At 48.5% G+C, this 19,592-nt stretch overlaps 1 protein-coding gene across 6 annotated transcripts in view; it reads right to left on the bottom strand.

The window, feature by feature from the left end:
- Positions 1-19,592, bottom strand: part of ARHGEF1 (Rho guanine nucleotide exchange factor 1) — a 459,136-nt gene that overhangs the window by 216,903 nt on the left and 222,641 nt on the right. For all 6 annotated transcript variants that reach the window (XM_078651355.1, XM_078651350.1, XM_078651354.1 and 3 more), the window contains exon 8: positions 11,898-12,038. In XM_078651355.1, the coding sequence (XP_078507481.1) occupies positions 11,898-12,038 (141 nt within the window). The remainder of the gene's footprint in view (positions 1-11,897; positions 12,039-19,592) is intronic.

Here is a 19,592-nt window from a genome sequence, read left to right on the forward strand (position 1 = left end):
ATAGAGCCAGCTTCCTTCGCAATGCTATCTAGATGCCAACGTTTTGAGTGACAGAATATACATTTGAATCAGGTCAGTACCTTTTCTTTTAGAGATGAGTCTTTAAAACTCAACTTACCAGAACACAATTTTGAACCCAAAGACATTCATGCTTATTTTGCAACAACAATGATTTAATGCCACACAGTTCGAGGAGTTTATGTGCCTTAACGTGACTGCGATGCAACTTTATGAGGTTGCATTCTTTCACTGTCTTGGGGAAGGTAAACTTCCTTCTGGAACGGTCATTCATATTTTGGCGGGAAGGTCCTTTAAAATATCAGCGGAACTTCTATGAATTCAGGTTCCTGTTCAGCATGAGTTTTAACTGCACATTCATCCAATTAACGTTATGCATCAGCTTGAACACAAACATACCTTGCTGAAGGTGGGAGCCAATTAAAATCTAGTAGCTAATTGAGAAAAGACGGTTTGAATACTGAATTTCCCATTCTGACCAAACTGCTTCAAATTGTTTTTAAATTCTTGTGTGCCTTATTCACTTTGAGTGCTTCAAACTGACCAAAAAAGCATGTAGGTATGCAGAGGTGTGTTGGGTGCACATGGCACAAACTGCACACCCATTCAGGCCCACTCAAAAATGATACGATATACCACGGTCTGCAAATCTTTAAGAGTTTAATGGTACAAAAGTAGGCGCATAGCAACTGACAGCCAAAGTACATTCTCTGCATGCCCATTATGCACTCAAATTAAGTATGCATATTGCAACAGCACTGCAGTCAGTACGTAATGTAGAGAACCAGCAGAGATGCACAATGTTCAATCCATTTCAATGTATAGACATCATGCTCTCTGCACACCAAGTATAAATGCCCTGTATCCATTTGGGGACCAGGCCCACGCGTGGTGTACGCTGTATGCCCTGTACACACACACTCATCCTCTCTCATTTATGGTGGACATGTGAGCCCTCCTGAAATTGATGAATGTGATGAACTCAAAGCTGATTCTCATAAGCCCACACAGGCTAAAGGGTCCACTGAAATCTGGCACTGGTTGTCATGGAACTCAATGACACACTGTTTCACCTTAGCAGCATTCCCTGAAGCTCTTAAACACCTTGTGATCACTGAGAAGAGTGCTCAAGAAGCTGAACAATGTGAGCAGATGTAGGAGAGTAGGGTCTGCAATCCTATGATCACCCAGATTTTTGCTTTTTGCTGCACTGGTTTACGACTTTCCCTGGCTGTGGGCCTGCTAATCAGACCCACAGCCTAGCTGTTCTCTCTATCCAAATTGTACTCAGGTACTGAATTGGCACTGGGCCCTCTCCAAGTCCCTGTACCCAGGGCTGAGGTGTACCCAGAAGTCTCCCAGGGGCTGAAGCATGTATTATGCCCCCCCTGGGCTGACTAACTAAACTGACAACTGGCTGCACGACAGCTGGGGCAAGGTGGTGTACTCACCCTTTGCTTTAGATATAGTATACCTAAATCTAACCCTAAAAATGGACACACAGATCTCCTATCAGTCACTCCTATGGCAGGCCTTAACAATCCTGAAGGCAGAGTGCTTGGAATCGTGTGAGATGGTGCTCTGGCATGAGCTGAGCCTGTCTGCGGCTTTCGGGATCCATCCCTTAGCCGTTTCCATGATATCGCATACCATATACTCTTAAGTGCATTATAATCCTCGCGGTTACATGCCAACTCTGGTATCGCTTTATCAAAACATGTCGAGTAAGGTGTCATACGAATTGGAATACTAACCCCTCGCCAATTCTGGCGACGGGGTTAGCATTCCACCCTTCTAGAGGGACACGACATGTATGTAACCCCTAGCCCCGGTTAAAAGTCAAACAGAGCCTCAGCTCCACAAAATGGATGCTGCCACCGAGACACAAGTCTGCCCTCCTGCTGCTGGGAGTCCTCCCAGAGCAGGAGATAAGGACAAAGGGTTTCCTGCCAGGGGCGGTGCCAGCACCGTCCCAGACAGGGTTTTGTGTATTGTAGGTAGGCAGGGCTTTAGAGGAAGGTGACTGCACGTGGCACCCCGGTGCTCACTGTGCATAGGCTGGCTGGAACCAGTTCCAGGGTCACTCCAGACCCTGTGCTGGGGAAAAGCCCGCCAAGGAAGTGGGTGTAACCACCCCCCTCCTAGTCCCACCCCTAGGGCAGGACTTAGTCGCGTGCCAGCCCCTTTTTACAGGATAAAGGTAGGAACTGGCCCCCTTCCAAATCAGATCATCTTTGAATCCTGAAACTACTTTCTGCGAAAGGAACTCAAGACTTCTTCCTAAGATTTCTCCCTTGTGACTAAGGAGTAGTCACCCTGCATCCGCAGGCACCATCTTAAGAACACTGCGGTCTGCTGCAAGTCTCTCCTCCGGATCAAGACTGCCCAGCTCGACGAGAACCGGCTTCCCTGGCACCTCTGACCTCTACCTGCATCATCAGTCACGCTGAGATTCGTGGGTGTGACGAGACCTCGAGGGACCGGCCATCTTCAAGACTGCACGACTTCTTTCCAGCAAGCCCGCCGAGTAATTTCCTGGTGAGTGCTTTGGGGTCCGAGAAGCCCCGACCCTGAGCAGCTCCAGCACCGAAGTGCAGCCTCCCAGCATCTCCACGATCTGCGTGGGGCCCTTCTGCTTTTTGCTGCTCACCGCTAGCCCGCTGGCATGTGGCCTTCTGAACGACGCCCGACGACATTTCTGCTGCTGGTCTGGTTGCTCCAGGCTGGCCCTTGCTCCCTTCCAAAAGAGGAGCACCCCGGACCCTCCTGGTCCACTCAAGACGCCATTTTGAGTCCACCGCATGGGCTTGAATTAGCCAAGGCTTGTTGCCCAATCCTGGGTAACTTCGACGCCGACAGCTTCATCCATCGTGGGACAGCTCGCCTCTCCATCCTGGTCGCCGACAACGCCTCCTGGTCTGTGAGATCTGCAGAGCCAGCGTCGCCCACTCACCTAGTCGAGGTGACTTCGCCCGGTGCCATCCTGGTGCCCACTTAATCACTGGCTAGTGATTCAAGAACTTGGTCCCCTCTGCTTTCAGGTTTCTTCTTCCTTGATCCAGGCTTGGATCCAACGAACTTTCCTTCACTGGTCGCCTGCCAGCAACTTCCTTCTTCCAGGCTCCTGGTCCGGCAACGAGATCCCCGACGTCTTTTCAGACCTATGCAGCTGCAGCCCCTGGGCTAGGTAACTTCGGCACTTCGGTGTCCCAGCATAGCCTCACTATCCTAGGGTCAGGATCCACTGTCGTTTTCTTCCTACCAGGTCGGGTTCGCCCGTGAACACTAACTTTGCCTTTACTAGCCTCCATAGACTTTGTCCCGCATCCCGCGTGAGAGTGCACACTCTGCACCCGAGTCCCCTAGGTCTCCTAGAAGTAATCTAACGATTCCCTAGTTAAGTCCTAGCGATTCCAAAGCCTATTAGTACTGTACTTACCTGCTAGTAATTTCGCATTCCACTTTTTAAGTATATGGTTTTTCGTGCCCCTCGGGCATTTGTGTATAACGTGCTAACTTAAGTATTTTCGTAAGAGTTTTGTTGTGTGCCTAGCACCCTGTCCTCATAAAGAGTACAGGGTTGTTGTGATTCTAATAAATACATTGTTTATTTTCATAACACTTGTGTGGTGTCCTTTCACTGGGTGTTCAAGGGGTAATGTGATGGTAAAACAGCTGGCTTAACACGCCCTCTAGAGTCTTAGCCTTAGACTGCTCGTATCCATGCTACTAGGATAGCTGGTCTATAAGGTTGACTTACAACCAATCATCAATAAGGGTTGTTTGGACTGATATATAGTGATCACTAGAATAGTGAACACTGCACATCAGGCCAACTTCTCACATTGGTGGCAGCGGCGGGATTTGAGCTTGCTGTTGTTTTACCACACATGCCCTAAGAATATCTTGTGAAAGATCACATAAGTACTAAAGGTACATATAACTTAGCTTAGAATACTCTGAGTTCTACTGAACCAGCTGTTGTAGCTCCTAGGGCCTAGCACACCCTAAACTACAACTCTAGCAAGGGATCAGTAGGCAAACATATAGTGTAGGTAAGTGCACCACTTACACCTCACTAGAAAAGCATGTCTACCCAGGGAGATTCTACTGAGACTCCCCTGGTCAGTGTTGACCCTCCACAGGTCACTTCAAGATATGCAGCTCTCGGTTTCCAGGAGATGAGACAGATCTGTGTCTCCAGAAAACTGAAGCAGGGGTCTAACCCCACCATTCCCTTTCTGATAGGTCTCTTAGAGACATATGATGCCAGAAAGCTTTCTCAGTTACATGAGAACATGCCAGCCTTAGAGGGAACCTCTGGGGATCCAGACCTCCCCAACACTGCTACTGCAGTTGAGGAGGAGGAGGATCAGGAGGAACTCTCTGGGGATGAGGTAGACAAAGGTCTTGAGGTAGTCAGAAGGCTAACCAGGACCAACTTAGACTTACTTGGGCTAGGATCTGGGGGACCCCCAGTACTAACCCGAAGTGGGCCTAACCTTGGAGTTAGGAGAGATAGATCTCTTTCTAGGGACTCCAATAGATCTCTGCACTCTAATGCCTCTTCTCAGGGGAGAAGGAATCCTCCACAGAGGAGATTTACTTCCCCTCAGAGAAAAGAGCATGAAGCTAGAATGAGACAAGCTGAACTGAGGATTGAAAGGGAAGAACTTGCCCTGGCCAAAGAAAAGCTTGCCTTTGCTAGAGAGCAGCAGATGAGTGGGCTAGCTCCCACTGGTGGCAGCAATCTCCCAAGAGATAGAGAGAAGGGTTTAGATACTAAACACCTGACTAAAATAGTGCCCCCCTTTAAGCAAGGGGATGATATCCAGAAATGGATGGCTGCTCTGGAGAGGGCCTGCACTGTGCAGTGCATTCCCCAGAGTCAGTGGGCAGCTATACTGTGGCTCTCCTTTGATGGTAAAGGTAGAGATAAGCTCCTCACTACAAGAGTGGAGGATGCTAACAATTACCAGGTCCTGAAGAATACACTGGTTGATGGGTTTGGTTTAACCACTGAGCAGTACACGTTGCTGTTCAGAGACACCCAGAAAACTCAGTCTCAGGACTGGTCTGACTTTGTGGATTGTGCCACTAAGGCTTTGGAGGGCTGGTTGCTGGGTAGCAAGGTTACAGATTACACAGGATTGTATAATCTAATGATGAGAGAACAAATTTTAAACAATTGTCAGAACCAGTTGTTGCACCAGCACCTTGTTGATTCAGATCTGACCTCTCCCCAAGAATTGGGAAAGAAGGCAGACAAATGGGTCAGGACAAGGATCAAGCAGAACCAGAACCAGAACCAGGGTGGTCAGAAGAAAGCAGACCAGAAGGGTAATGTTAAGAATGAGCAAAATGACCAGAAGTCTTCACCAGGTCCCCAACAAACCAAAGAGGGTGGGGGTCAGGCTTCCCAGAAGAAGAAGACTCAAGAAGGCCAGTCAAAAAGGTGGTGCCAGTACTGCAAAAGTAAATCTCACTGGTTTAGTGAGTGCACCAAAAGAGGAGGACAAACTCCTGCCACTACAGCCCCTAAGGCAACTGCACCCCCTAGTACAGTCAGTAGTGGTAGTGTACCTCCCAAGGCATTAGTTGGGTTAACCTTGGGTACTGAGGGGTCTGACAACTTAGTTGGCACACTCACTCAGGCTGTCCTTGTCTGTACAGGGGATGTGGATATGTCCCCTGAAATAAGTCCCAATACTTTAGGCAAATACAGGCAGACACCTTTGATTAATGGCAAAATGGCTCAGGCCTATAGGGACACTTGTGCCAGTGTCACCATGGTGACACCTAACTTTGTGGACCCTGGACAGATCATGCCAGGTACTGATTTCCTGGTGACCAATGCCAGCAATGTCACTACTAGTCATAGTGTGGCAATTGTGGCTTTCTCCTGGGGTGGAGTGAAGGGACAAAAGAAAGTTGTAGTCAGTTCAGACCTCCCAGTTGATTGTTTGTTGGGCAATGATTTGGAGTCATCACAATGGTCAGAAGTGGAGCAGAGGACTCACATGGAAATGTTAGGCTTGCCAGCACATGTGCTTGCTGTGACTAGGTCACAGGCCAGAAAATGCCCCACTGAACAGGTGCTGGATCCTGAAATGATGGACCAGACACCTTCCAAGAAGAAGAGCAGTAAGGGTAAGGCTTTGCCTTCCCCCAGGTTGAGGATCAAGTCTCTGAGGAGGCTGATCTGAGAGAACTGAGGGAAACTGAGCCTAAAGAGCTTGAACTTGATCAAGTTGAGTTTCTGGGCTCAGGGGGGCCCTCCAGAGCAGACCTGGGGAAGGAACAGTTGAGCTGCCCTTCCCTTGAACCCCTCCGACAGCAGGCTGCTGCTGAGGCTGCAGGGAATGCCACAGGTGCCCACAGGGTATACTGGGAAGATGGACTCCTGTACTCTGAGTCAAGAGACCCCAAGCCTGGTGCAACCAGGAGGCTGGTCATCCCCTTGTCTCTGAGAGGTTTCCTTCTCACCTTGGCCCATGAGATTCCCCTTGCAGGTCACTTAGGTCAGACAAAGACTTGGGACAGGCTTGTCTCACACTTTCACTGGCCCCATATAAATGAGAATACCAAGGAGTTTTGTCGCTCCTGTGTCACTTGCCAAGCCAGTGGTAAGTCAGGTGGCACAACAAAGGCCCCCCTCATACCACTACCTGTGGTGGGGGTTCCCTTTGAAAGAGTGGGGATTGACATTGTTGGTCCAATGGAACCCCAGACAGCATCAGGGCACAAGTTTATACTGGTGGTGGTGGACCATGCCACCAGGTATCCTGAAGCTATTCCCCTGAGGACCACCACAGCTCCTGTGGTGGCAAGAGCCCTAGTTGGAGTGTTCTCCAGAGTGGGTTTTCCAAAGGAGGTCGTTTCTGACAGAGGTACAAACTTCATGTCAGGATATCTGACTGCCATGTGGAAAGAGTGTGGTGTGAACTACAAGTTCACCACACCCTATCATCCACAATGCAATGGGCTGGTAGAGAGATTCAACAGGACCCTCAAAGGGATGATTCATGGACTACCTGAAACTCTTAGGAGAAGATGGGATGTCCTGATCCCCTGCCTCTTGTTTGCTTACAGAGAGGTCCCACAGAAGGGGGTTGGCTACAGCCCTTTTGAGCTTCTGTATGGGCATCCTGTAAGAGGACCCCTGTGTTTGGTGAAGGAAGGATGGGAGAGACCTCTCAAAAAGCCTGCAACCAACATAGTGGACTATGTACTTGGTCTCCGCTCCAGGATGGCTGAGTATATGGAAAAGGCATCCAAAAACCTTGAGGCCAGCCAAGAACTTCAAAAAGCTTGGCATGACCAAAAGGCTGTTCTGACTGTGTACCAGCCAGGGCAGAAGGTGTGGGTGCTGGAGCCAGTGGCCCCAGCAGCTCTGAAAGACAAATGGTCTGGGCCCCACACCATCATTGAGCAAAAGGGAGAGGTTACCTACTTGGTGGACCTTGGAACTCCCAGGAGCCCTCTCAGAGTGCTCCATGTTAACAGGCTCAAGGCATATGTTGACAGGAAGGACATGAGCTTGCTCATGGCCACAGATGAGGGACAGGAGGAAGAGAGTGACCCTCTCCCAGACCTGCTCACTCAGAATCCTGATGATGGATCAGTTGATGGTGTTGTCTTTTGTGGCAGCCTCACTGAACATCAGCAACAGGATTGCAGGCAAGTTCTGCAATCCTACAGACATATGTTCTCTCTGACACCCAGCCAAACTGATTGGTGTACCCATGATGTTGACACTGGAGACAGTCTGCCTGTCAAGAGTAAAATCTACAGACAGCCTGATCATGTTAGAGACTGCATCAAAACTGAAGTGCAGAAAATGTTGGAGCTGGGAGTCATTGAGCCCTCAGATAGCCCTTGGGCTAGCCCAGTAGTTCTAGTGCCAAAACCTCACACCCAGGGTGGTAAGAAAGAGATGAGGTTTTGCGTGGACTACAGAGGCCTCAATGCAGTCACTAAGACTGATGCCCACCCAATACCAAGAGCAGATGAACTTTTAGATAAATTGGCTTCTGCCAACTTCTTAAGTACATTTGATTTGACAGCTGGGTATTGGCAAATCAGGTTAGCTGAGGAGGCCAAACCCAAGACAGCATTTTCTACCCCTGGAGGGCATTATCAATTTGTGGTAATGCCCTTTGGACTGAAAAATGCACCTGCCACCTTCCAAAGGTTGGTGAATCAAGTCCTCACTGGGCTGGATGACTTCTGTGCAGCATATCTAGACGATATTGCTGTCTTTAGCTCCACCTGGGAGGATCACCTGGTCCACCTGAGGAAAGTGTTAGAGGCCCTGCAAAAGGCAGGCCTCACTATCAAGGCCACAAAGTGCCAGATAGGGCAGACACAGGTTGTATACCTGGGCCACCTTGTAGGTGGAGGCCAGGTTCAGCCACTGGAGAGTAAGATACAGGCCATCAAGGACTGGACTCCTCCAATCACCCAGACTCAGGTTCGAGCTTTCTTGGGCCTGACTGGGTACTATAGGAAGTTTGTCAGAAATTATGGGTCCATAGTGACCCCTCTTAATGACCTGACAAGCAAAAAGATGCCAAAGAAAGTTCAGTGGACAGCAAGCTGTCAGAAAGCATTCGATGACCTAAAGCAGGCCATGTGCACAGCACCTATCCTAAAGAGTCCAGATTACTCCAAGCCATTCATTGTCCAAACAGATGCTTCTGAGTTGGGTGTGGGGGCTGTTCTGTCTCAACTGAATTTTGATGGTAATGATCAGCCTATTGCTTTCATTAGTAGGAGGTTGACACCCAGAGAGAAAAATTGGTCAGCTATTGAGAGGGAGGCCTTTGCTGTGGTCTGGGCCCTGAAGAAGCTGAGGGCCTACTTGTTTGGCACTCACTTCACCATTCAGACAGACCATAAGCCCCTCTTGTGGCTAAATCAGATGAAGGGTGAAAACCCCAAACTGCTTAGGTGGTCCATTTCCCTACAGGGGATGGATTTTACAGTGGAGCATAGACCTGGTACTGATCACAGCAATGCTGATGGGCTCTCCAGGTATTTCCACTTAGAGCAAGAAGACTCACCTGGTCAAGGTTAGTTTATTGTCCCAAAGTTTGGGGGGGGGGGTCATGTAGGAGAGTAGGGTCTGCAATCCTATGATCACCCAGATTTTTGCTTTTTGCTGCACTGGTTTACGACTTTCCCTGGCTGTGGGCCTGCTAATCAGACCCACAGCCTAGCTGTTCTCTCTATCCAAATTGTACTCAGGTACTGAATTGGCACTGGGCCCTCTCCAAGTCCCTGTACCCAGGGCTGAGGTGTACCCAGAAGTCTCCCAGGGGCTGAAGCATGTATTATGCCACCCCTGGGCTGACTAACTAAACTGACAACTGGCTGCACGACAGCTGGGGCAAGGTGGTGTACTCACCCTTTGCTTTAGATATAGTATACCTAAATCTAACCCTAAAAATGGACACACAGATCTCCTATCAGTCACTCCTATGGCAGGCCTTAACAATCCTGAAGGCAGAGTGCTTGGAATCGTGTGAGATGGTGCTCTGGCATGAGCTGAGCCTGTCTGCGGCTTTCGGGATCCATCCCTTAGCCGTTTCCATGATATCGCATACCATATACTCTTAAGTGCATTATAATCCTCGCGGTTACATGCCAACTCTGGTATCGCTTTATCAAAACATGTCGAGTAAGGTGTCATACGAATTGGAATACTAACCCCTCGCCAATTCTGGCGACGGGGTTAGCATTCCACCCTTCTAGAGGGACACGACATGTATGTAACCCCTAACCCCGGTTAAAAGTCAAACAGAGCCTCAGCTCCACAAAATGGATGCTGCCACCGAGACACAAGTCTGCCCTCCTGCTGCTGGGAGTCCTCCCAGAGCAGGAGATAAGGACAAAGGGTTTCCTGCCAGGGGCGGTGCCAGCACCGTCCCAGACAGGGTTTTGTGTATTGTAGGTAGGCAGGGCTTTAGAGGAAGGTGACTGCACGTGGCACCCCGGTGCTCACTGTGCATAGGCTGGCTGGAACCAGTTCCAGGGTCACTCCAGACCCTGTGCTGGGGAAAAGCCCGCCAAGGAAGTGGGTGTAACCACCCCCCTCCTAGTCCCACCCCTAGGGCAGGACTTAGTCGCGTGCCAGCCCCTTTTTACAGGATAAAGGTAGGAACTGGCCCCCTTCCAAATCAGATCATCTTTGAATCCTGAAACTACTTTCCACGAAAGGAACTCAAGACTTCTTCCTAAGATTTCTCCCTTGTGACTAAGGAGTAGTCACCCTGCATCCGCAGGCACCATCTTAAGAACACTGCGGTCTGCTGCAAGTCTCTCCTCCGGATCAAGACTGCCCAGCTCGACGAGAACCGGCTTCCCTGGCACCTCTGACCTCTACCTGCATCCTCAGTCACGCTGAGATTCGTGGGTGTGACGAGACCTCGAGGGACCGGCCATCTTCAAGACTGCACGACTTCTTTCCAGCAAGCCCGCCGAGTAATTTCCTGGTGAGTGCTTTGGGGTCCGAGAAGCCCCGACCCTGAGCAGCTCCAGCACCGAGGTGCAGCCTCCCAGCATCTCCACGATCTGCGTGGGGCCCTTCTGCTTTTTGCTGCTCACCGCGTTGTTTGGCTACTAGCCCGCTGGCTTGTGGCCTTCTGAACGACGCCCGACGACATTTCTGCTGCTGGTCTGGTTGCTCCAGGCTGGCCCTTGCTCCCTTCCAAAAGAGGAGCACCCCGGACCCTCCTGGTCCACTCAAGACGCCATTTTGAGTCCACCGCGTGGGCTTGAATTAGCCAAGGCTTGTTGCCCAATCCTGGGTAACTTCGACGCCGACAGCTTCATCCATCGTGGGACAGCTCGCCTCTCCATCCTGGTCGCCGACAACGCCTCCTGGTCCGTGAGATCTGCAGAGCCAGCGTCGCCCACTCACCTAGTCGAGGTGACTTCGCCCGGTGCCATCCTGGTGCCCACTTAATCACTGGCTAGTGATTCAAGAACTTGGTCCCCTCTGCTTTCAGGTTTCTTCTTCCTTGATCCAGGCTTGGATCCAACGAACTTTCCTTCACTGGTCGCCTGCCAGCAACTTCCTTCTTCCAGGCTCCTGGTCCGGCAACGAGATCCCCGACGTCTTTTCAGACCTATGCAGCTGCAGCCCCTGGGCTAGGTAACTTCGGCACTTCGGTGTCCCAGCATAGCCTCACTATCCTAGGGTCAGGATCCACTGTCGTTTTCTTCCTACCAGGTCGGGTTCGCCCGTGAACACTAACTTTGCCTTTACTAGCCTCCATAGACTTTGTCCCGCATCCCGCGTGAGAGTGCACACTCTGCACCCGAGTCCCCTAGGTCTCCTAGAAGTAATCTAACGATTCCCTAGTTAAGTCCTAGCGATTCCAAAGCCTATTAGTACTGTACTTACCTGCTAGTAATTTCGCATTCCACTTTTTAAGTATATGGTTTTTCGTGCCCCTCGGGCATTTGTGTATAACGTGCTAACTTAAGTATTTTCGTAAGAGTTTTGTTGTGTGCCTAGCACCCTGTCCTCATAAAGAGTACAGGGTTGTTGTGATTCTAATAAATACATTGTTTATTTTCATAACACTTGTGTGGTGTCCTTTCACTGGGTGTTCAAGGGGTAATGTGATGGTAAAACAGCTGGCTTAACACGCCCTCTAGAGTCTTAGCCTTAGACTGCTCGTATCCATGCTACTAGGATAGCTGGTCTATAAGGTTGACTTACAACCAATCATCAATAAGGGTTGTTTGGACTGATATATAGTGATCACTAGAATAGTGAACACTGCACATCAGGCCAACTTCTCACAGCAGAGATGCCCTTTCCAGTTAGTTATGGCACCTTCTAAAACCCCAGACAGCCATGTACTCACTGCATGTCTTCCAGCCTCATCAGCAGCTGCTCTGCCAGCTGCTTCTCTTTGGAATCAGTGATGGTCCTGTCTTTGGTCTGATAGGACTCCAGCTCCGTCAGCTCCAGCTCCCCCGGGGTCATTCCCAGCACTCTCTTTGCCCTGTAAAGAGGGAGAAGGGAAAACAATGAAGACTGTGTACTGAGGTTGAGATGCCCATGCAATGTTACTAGACGCAGGCCAAGAAAAACCAGGAGAGCGCGCCAAGGCTGGTGAGGCACCGAGGCTGCAAGGACAGCTTCTGCAGCGTTGAGGGCCGCAGCTCAGACTGAGTTACTCCGGAGCAGTGAGAAACGAAGGACACTCAAGAGAAGAATGAGGAAGCAATGCTGAGTGAGAGGAACTCAGGCATTTGACAAAGTATATTTAGAAAGTATTCTTCAAGCTATGAATTAAAGACCATAAAATAACTATTTATTTTAATCTAATAACTATTAAAAAAGTTATTAGATTAAGCTAAATAAACATACAAGATGATCAGTTACAAGTCATAATATGAATGCAGTAAATACGATAAAAGCTTAAACATCTTGAGTTATACGCGAGTTATTGAATCAATACTATGATAGCAGCTGGGGAAAAGAGGAGTTGGGGAAAAGAGGAGTGAGGGAAAGAGGGTGAGGGAGGTGGAGGTTAGAAAAATGTATAACAGTAAAGCATCATCACTACTGTTTAAATATTAAATGGCTATGTGACAAATAGATGCATTTGGGATTAAGTATGATCAAAATATATTCTAACTTAAGTGCAATTATAAAGGTTTGGTAAACTTACTTGTTACTACATTTGAAATATTATATGTTTCTTAGGAAGAGAATGTGTTAAAGGAATCTAAAACATTTTTTGACCTAGTGAGGTATTATAAAAGCAACAAAAAAATGCTGAGTTTTACAGACACATTTTGTCCTGCCAATGTAATATAATTGTTTTCCTTGAAATCTACTGCGTGTAATGCTCTTTCAACCAAAGGGAAGAAGATGGGAAACTCAATGGGCTAATTCTAAGTGGAGAGAGGATATCACTTTGAGGAAATGTTGGGTTTGCCCTTCAGATTTGTTTATGTTACTTAATAAATAGCTCCTCAATGTATGTTATTACAGCTCACAAACTTTCCTTAGTGCGGTGACTGTAACTAGCCATGATATTTATTTTTTAAGAGTTTTATATAGCGCTGGCTAGACCCGGAGGTATCAGAGCGCTTTACATGAGGTTCCACAAAATTACACGATTACATCAGTTCCAATTTATATCAGTTGCTAGACAAACAATTACAATAGCATAGAAAACGAGATAAGTGAAGAGTAGAGTGGAAGGGGGTAAGAGTAAAGGGGTGGGAGGGAGATACGGCAGAAAGACTAAGGAAAGTCTGCCCAAAGTCCGGCTGGGTAGGTGACGGTCGAAGAGGAAGTCCCCAAACCCATCTCCTCTATAGCTATCAGGTAGCTCCATCGGGCTTTGGCCAAATAGCTAGGTTTCAATGGGAAACATTTAGAGAACATGGAGGGCAAAAAATGGAGCGTAGAGGGGAGGGACAGGGAAGGTGAGAAAGGGAGGATAGGGGAAGAAACAATAAGGAGAGACGAAATGAAGTCTGTCTAAAGGCCGACTGGGTAGGTGACGACCATGGAGGGAATCCACGGCTCATCTCCCCTGTAGCTAAACCAGGTAGCTCCATCGGGTATCAGACAATAGTTTAGTCTCAATACATTGAGAGAGAAGAGAAGGAGAGACATAAATAGAGGGAGGATGCGGGAAGAGACGACAGGAGAAACTAAAGGAAGTCTGGCTAAAAACCGACTTGGTAGGTGATGTCCAAGGAGGGAATCCCCGACCTGTCTCCCCTGTAGCTAAACCAGGTATCTCCATCGGGCATCAGACAAAATAGCTAGATCTCAAATGAAGAGGGAGAATTCACAGGTAGACAGGGTGGGGACTAGGGCCAGGAAGGTGAGGGCAGAGGTCAGTAGCAGGAAAGTGGAGAGGAGTAGATCGGGGAGGGGTAGGGGGTAGGTAGTTCAGTAAAAGTTACATGGTTACAAACAGTTAGTTAGAGCATGGTGATGCATACGTAGCAGCTATATTGGCTTCCTGTGATGCAGCGGTCGATGTTTAAGAGCGGATGCATGGTCTTTAAGACCTTGTCCAGTTTGTCCGAAATGGACAGGTCGGTGGAGGTGCTGTAGTTAAGGCCCATGTCGGGGTCTTTGGCATGTTTTCTGGGGCGGTCTCAGGGACCGTGGCGTGCTGCGATGCTCTCGGTTTCCCCATTGCTGTGGCGACTGAAGGAGTGGTACGTGGTATTGTGCCCACTGCGTGTATGCTGGGTGATCCTCACGAAGGAATGGCACCCACCTGACGGAGGATGGAACGCGCAGCCGTTCGATGGGTGTCTGGAATTGCGGGGGGCCCTTGCTCCGGTCACCTCAGAGTTGATCTTGCCGCTTTGTCGTTGCGGGGGGGAGGCGCGGGTGCTGTGGCGCGGTCCAAGACAGAGCAACTTTTCACTGAGAATCTCTCCTATTCTCCTTGCGTCCGCATTCAGGGGCAGGGGAGATGCGTCATGCGTCTCCCTCAGCTCTCGCTGTTCCTTCCAGGGCCTCTCCTGCTGTTCCTGCGCCGCAGTCCCGCTCCTTTCTCATCCATACAGCTGTCCACCTCTCGGTTCAGGTTCCCAGTCCCCAGATTTTCTCTCACTCCCTCACGTGTGTAGCCTCCTCTCAGGGCAAACTGCACTGCAGCGCTGACCGGACTTCTATTTGTCAGGGCCTGTAGGGCAGCGCTCACAGCAAATTCTGTTGTAGCACCATCCGGTGTGTAGCACATCCGGGCCCGCCCTCTGTGTCTCCTAGCTTCTCGCGGCCTCCCCTCGCTGACAGACAGCAACTGTGTATTCCGCTGTTCAGTGGCTGCGCCCACATGATGTTCCTCTGCCAAAGTTAGTTCCTCCAGCCATAGTGGCCTTTTCCACAGTCCACCTTTCAGTAGCCCTCTGGCGGTCCGTCTCTCCCTGTGTAGTCACGTCCTACCGGTCCACTCAGCACTCCGCATAACACCACCGTCCCTTTAAATATAGAAGCCCAAAATGGCGGCCCGCACCTTCACCCAGCTCTCCTTTCCTCAGCCCCACTCTCTTAACGGCAGTGCAGTAGCGCCGGCCCCTTACTCAGAGCGCCACTTAGTCTCCTTGTGCCCCGATCTCACCTGCGCCATTCCGGAGTCTGCCATCAATCAGGGCAGTGCTATCATCATCAACTCCTGTCCCGCTAAGTCCGCCAATCATCAGCCCCCAAGCACGATCCTAGCTCTCGCTTATCAGCGTCCTCGGTGGCTCCCGGGACCCGCTTCAATGTGTGCTCCTGTTTGGTGTTAACAGGCTCCCAGGCCCAACAGCATGGAGGGGCACAGCAATGCGGGGCGCCGACTCCCAGGTGAGTAATGGCTACAATGCTTAGGCAATATTAAGATTTCAAAAAGGGTCCAGAGTTGTTCTTATAGGAATTACTCTCCTATGGCCATCCTTGAAAGCTTTGACAACAGGTTTCTTGAACAGGGACATATGTATGCTGCTACTGCAGCTAAATGCAAGCAAACAGAAGTGATTGCCAAGTCTGATTTTCGAGGGAGTGGGCTAGAATGGATCAAAATATGCATCAATAGCAAAACGTATGTGATACCTACTCTCTAGGGCTAAGGTCTTCTGCTATTTTAGCACACGCCATTGGTGGGAAGAAGTAGGTGTATTTATAGATGTGAACAGTGATGTAGCACTCAAGATGGGTCTTATATTTATTATATGTATTGTATATCACATTTTATTTTTTCCTACTGTACCTAGAAGAAAATGATGCCAGAAATGCCTTGTGATTGTACCCGAGATGTCACTTGACTGAACTCAGTACCTGGCTTTGTCTTTAATAAAATGCTAAATAAAGTGTGTTTTTTTTTAAAGTCTGACTTTCGAAGGAGCAGTAAACAACAAATAATATTGTGCACTATATTTTGAAAAGGGTCTATTTTCCTGAGCAGGTCTGGCACATCTGAGCTGACCCGCATGCAGAGTTACCAAGTCTCATCTAGAATGCAGTTTTTCTGGCCAGTGGGACCACATTTCCAGTAGCATCTCTTGCCATTGCTGTCTTGCCCATGTAGTTGCAACAAGAATGGGGATCATGGATGTTTGCCTCATTCTCTTCATAACATATGGATTCAGAGGCACTTGAGCAAAAGTGTTAAGTAAATAAGTTACGTAAGTGTTGTTCTCCAGTATTGGCATAGATTCACATGTTTGAATTATTCTTAGTCGTTGAAGTGGGAGTCGCAAAGTACATTTAAAAGACGTTTACTGACAACCGGTCTACCTTTTTCATGAAAAGGCTGACAATATTTATTCTGAATTTACGAACACTAAGAACTCTGACAAGTCACCACCACTACCAGATTCTCAGTGCAATGACCCCCAATTAGGGTTGTGAGCAAGGATTGACAAGCCCATGTGGGAGCTATTAGGATCAGTGTGAGGGATGTATGTCTGAGCCTCCGAACTACTAGTGGAAGAGTGGGAGAGGCGGAAAAGCGTAGGCGAATATCCCTGACCAGTTCATCAATAGGGCATTGTCCTTGGATAGTGGGTGTGGGAACATGGAGGCGAAGTTTTGGCATTTCGTGTTTTCTGCTGTTGCAAATACGTCTATGTGAGGGAATGCCCATTGTTGAAAGTACAGTAGGAGAACCTGGGGATGAAGTTCCCACTCGTTGATTTGCTGTCTCTGCCTGCGTAGGAGATCAGCAATCTGATTGTTTACTCCTGGAAGGTGTTCGGCTAGGAGATACATTCTGTGGTGTATTGCCCATTTCCAAATGTTTTGTGTAAGGCGTGACAGTTGGAGAGAATGTGCCCCCACCCCGTTTTTGCATGTAATACATTGCTGTCATGTCTGTGTGAACTAGGATAGCTTTGCCTATTAGGTGAATTTGTATGGCGTTGAGCACTAGAAAGACTGCTAGTAGCTCTAATTAGGTTTATGTGGAGATCCTTTTGCTGTTGACTCCACAGCCTTGTATTGTGTGATAATGTGGGTAAGCACCCTAACCAGTCATTGATGCACCTGTTGTTAGTAGTCTCTGTGGAACAGGGTAGACGAAGGGCCGCCCTTAGGACAGATTTAGTGGGTTCCACCACTGCAGAGAGCGATGGGTGCGGCCATCCACCAACACTAGATCAGTTAGACGACCCTGTGATTGGTTCCTCTAACTCACTAAACATTGTTGAAGGGGACGCATGTGAAGCCTTGCATGAGGTATAATTGTTATGCAAGACACCATCATTCAAAGAAGTTGCAGGAAAACTTTGGCTGGTAATGAGAGGTTGGCCTGAAACTGATTGAGGAGACACTGAATTTAGTTTGAATGTGTCGGAAACACTTCAGTTAACTGTTGGCTTTGATGAGCCAATCATCCAGACAGGAAGAGACATAGATCAGCTGTCTTCTCAGATGGGCTGCACTTACTGCCAGGCATTTGGTAAACACTCTGGGAGCAGTGGTGACTCCAAACGGTAGTACTTTGAATTGGTAGTGATGTCCCGCTATCACAAACCTGAGAGATTTGCGATGAGCGGGGTGAATTGGAATATGGAAATATGTGTCTTTTAAGTCAAGAGTAGCCATAAAATCGCCTTGTTGTAGAAGCCCTTGCTGAAGTGTCACCATGTGGAAATGATCTGACAGTATGTACTGATTGAGTTCTCGGAGGTCTAGAATAGGCCTCAAAGAGCCGTCCTTTTTGAGAATTAGAAAATACAGGGAATAAACCCCGGACCCTTGATATTTTAGTGGGACTGGTTTTATGGCTTCTTTGAGCAGTAGAGACTGAACTTCGTTTTGAGTAGGTGTATATGTTCTGGTGACATTTTGTGAACACGAGGTGCAATGTTTGGAGGATTGCTGATAAGCTCCAGACAATAACCATATTGGGTAATTCCTAACACCCATTTGTCTCTTGCTATTGACTGCCAAATGAGAAGGAACTGTTGAAGACGTCCCCCGACAGGTGTTGAATGATCAGGGGGTGGTGATAAGTAAGTCACTGTTTACTGGACGGGGAGTTACGGGAAGCAGAACCTCAGCCTCTGCCTGAACCGTTCTTTCCTCTTTATCCCCCTCCTTTACACGAGGAAGTCTTAGTGTCCAAAGATGTCTTTTTGGAGCCACCATGGTAAAAGGAGCGACGAAAAGAACCACGGTTGGAAGGAGACTGTAATGCTCCAATAGATTTGGCTACCTCCGTATCTTTCTTCATCTTTTCTAAGGCCTAATCCACTTCAGGTCCAAATAGGTGTTGCTTATCAAATACAGTATTTAGAATAAACTTTTGAACTTCTGGTTTGAAACCAGAAATTCTTAACCAAGCGTGTCTCCTGAGTAACATACTGGTGTTAATTTCTCTGGCTGCAGTGTCAGCCGCATCTAAGGTGCATCTAATTGATGAATTAGATATGAGCTTCCCTCCTTGCACTAAATCTTGTGCTTTAGCCTTGTGTTCATCTGGGAGATATTGGAGTAATTGCTCTATTTTATCCCAGCGAGCTCTATCGTATCTGGCTAAAAGGGCTTGGGTGTTAGCAATTCGCCAGTGATTTGCAGCTTGGGCAGCTACTCTCTTACTAGAAGCATCTAGCAGCTTAGATTATTTGTCTGGAGGGGGGAGCATCTCCAGAGGTTTGTAAATTAGCCCTCTTACTAGTGTTAGAAACCACTACGGAGCCTAAAGGCAACTGTTCTTTAATGTATACTGGATCAGATGAGCTGGTTTGTACTTTTTGTCTATTCTTGGAGTGAAAATTCGAGCTCCGACATGTATCATCATGCCCTTATGCTTGGGAAGAGACTGGGTAGACCTGTGTGTGCTGCCTAATGTTTCAAATAAGAAATCTTCCTCAAGGGATTCTTTGTGTAATTGTACTCCATGGTACTGTGAGGCTCTAGCCAACAAGTTCTAAATACCCTACATCATCATCAGGAGGGGAAGGCTTTGCAGGGTAAAAATCTGGGTCATTATCTGCCGGCTGATCAAAATCGTAATCCCTCCAGAGGTCTACTAGTAATGGGTCTTTGATGAGGAACTACTGAGAGTTCTAGGAACGTTGTGTACCACGGTTGTCTCGCCCATGTGGGAGCAACTAGGATTAGCGTGAGTGAGTGTTGCCGCAGTTTGCGTGCCACCAGCGGGATCAGCGGTGCTGGGGGAAAAGCGTACGCAAATCTGCCTGACCAGTTCATCCATATCGCATTGCCCTGTGACAACAGATGTGGGAACCTGGCGGCAAAGTACTGGCATTTGGAGTTTTCTTTTGTGGCAAACAGGTCTATTTCTGGGTGACCCCACTCTTGGAAGAATGGCTGGAGAACTTGGGGGTGAATATCCCATTTGTGTAGTTGTTGGCTGTGCCTGCTGAGCAGGTCGGCAATCTGATTGACCTTCCCTGGAAGGTGTTCTGCTCGGAGAAAAATGTTTTTGGGGATCACCCACTTCCATATGCTTTGTGCCAGATGGGACAGCTGTGGAGCGTGCGTTCCTCCTGGTTTCTGGATATAGTACATTGCGGTCATGTTGTCCGTCCGGATCAACACCGTCTTGCTGTACAAGTATTTTTTAAAT

This window comes from Lissotriton helveticus, chromosome 7 (assembly GCF_964261635.1).
Source record: "Lissotriton helveticus chromosome 7, aLisHel1.1, whole genome shotgun sequence".
In the NCBI taxonomy this organism is placed as follows: Eukaryota; Metazoa; Chordata; class Amphibia; order Caudata; family Salamandridae; genus Lissotriton; species Lissotriton helveticus.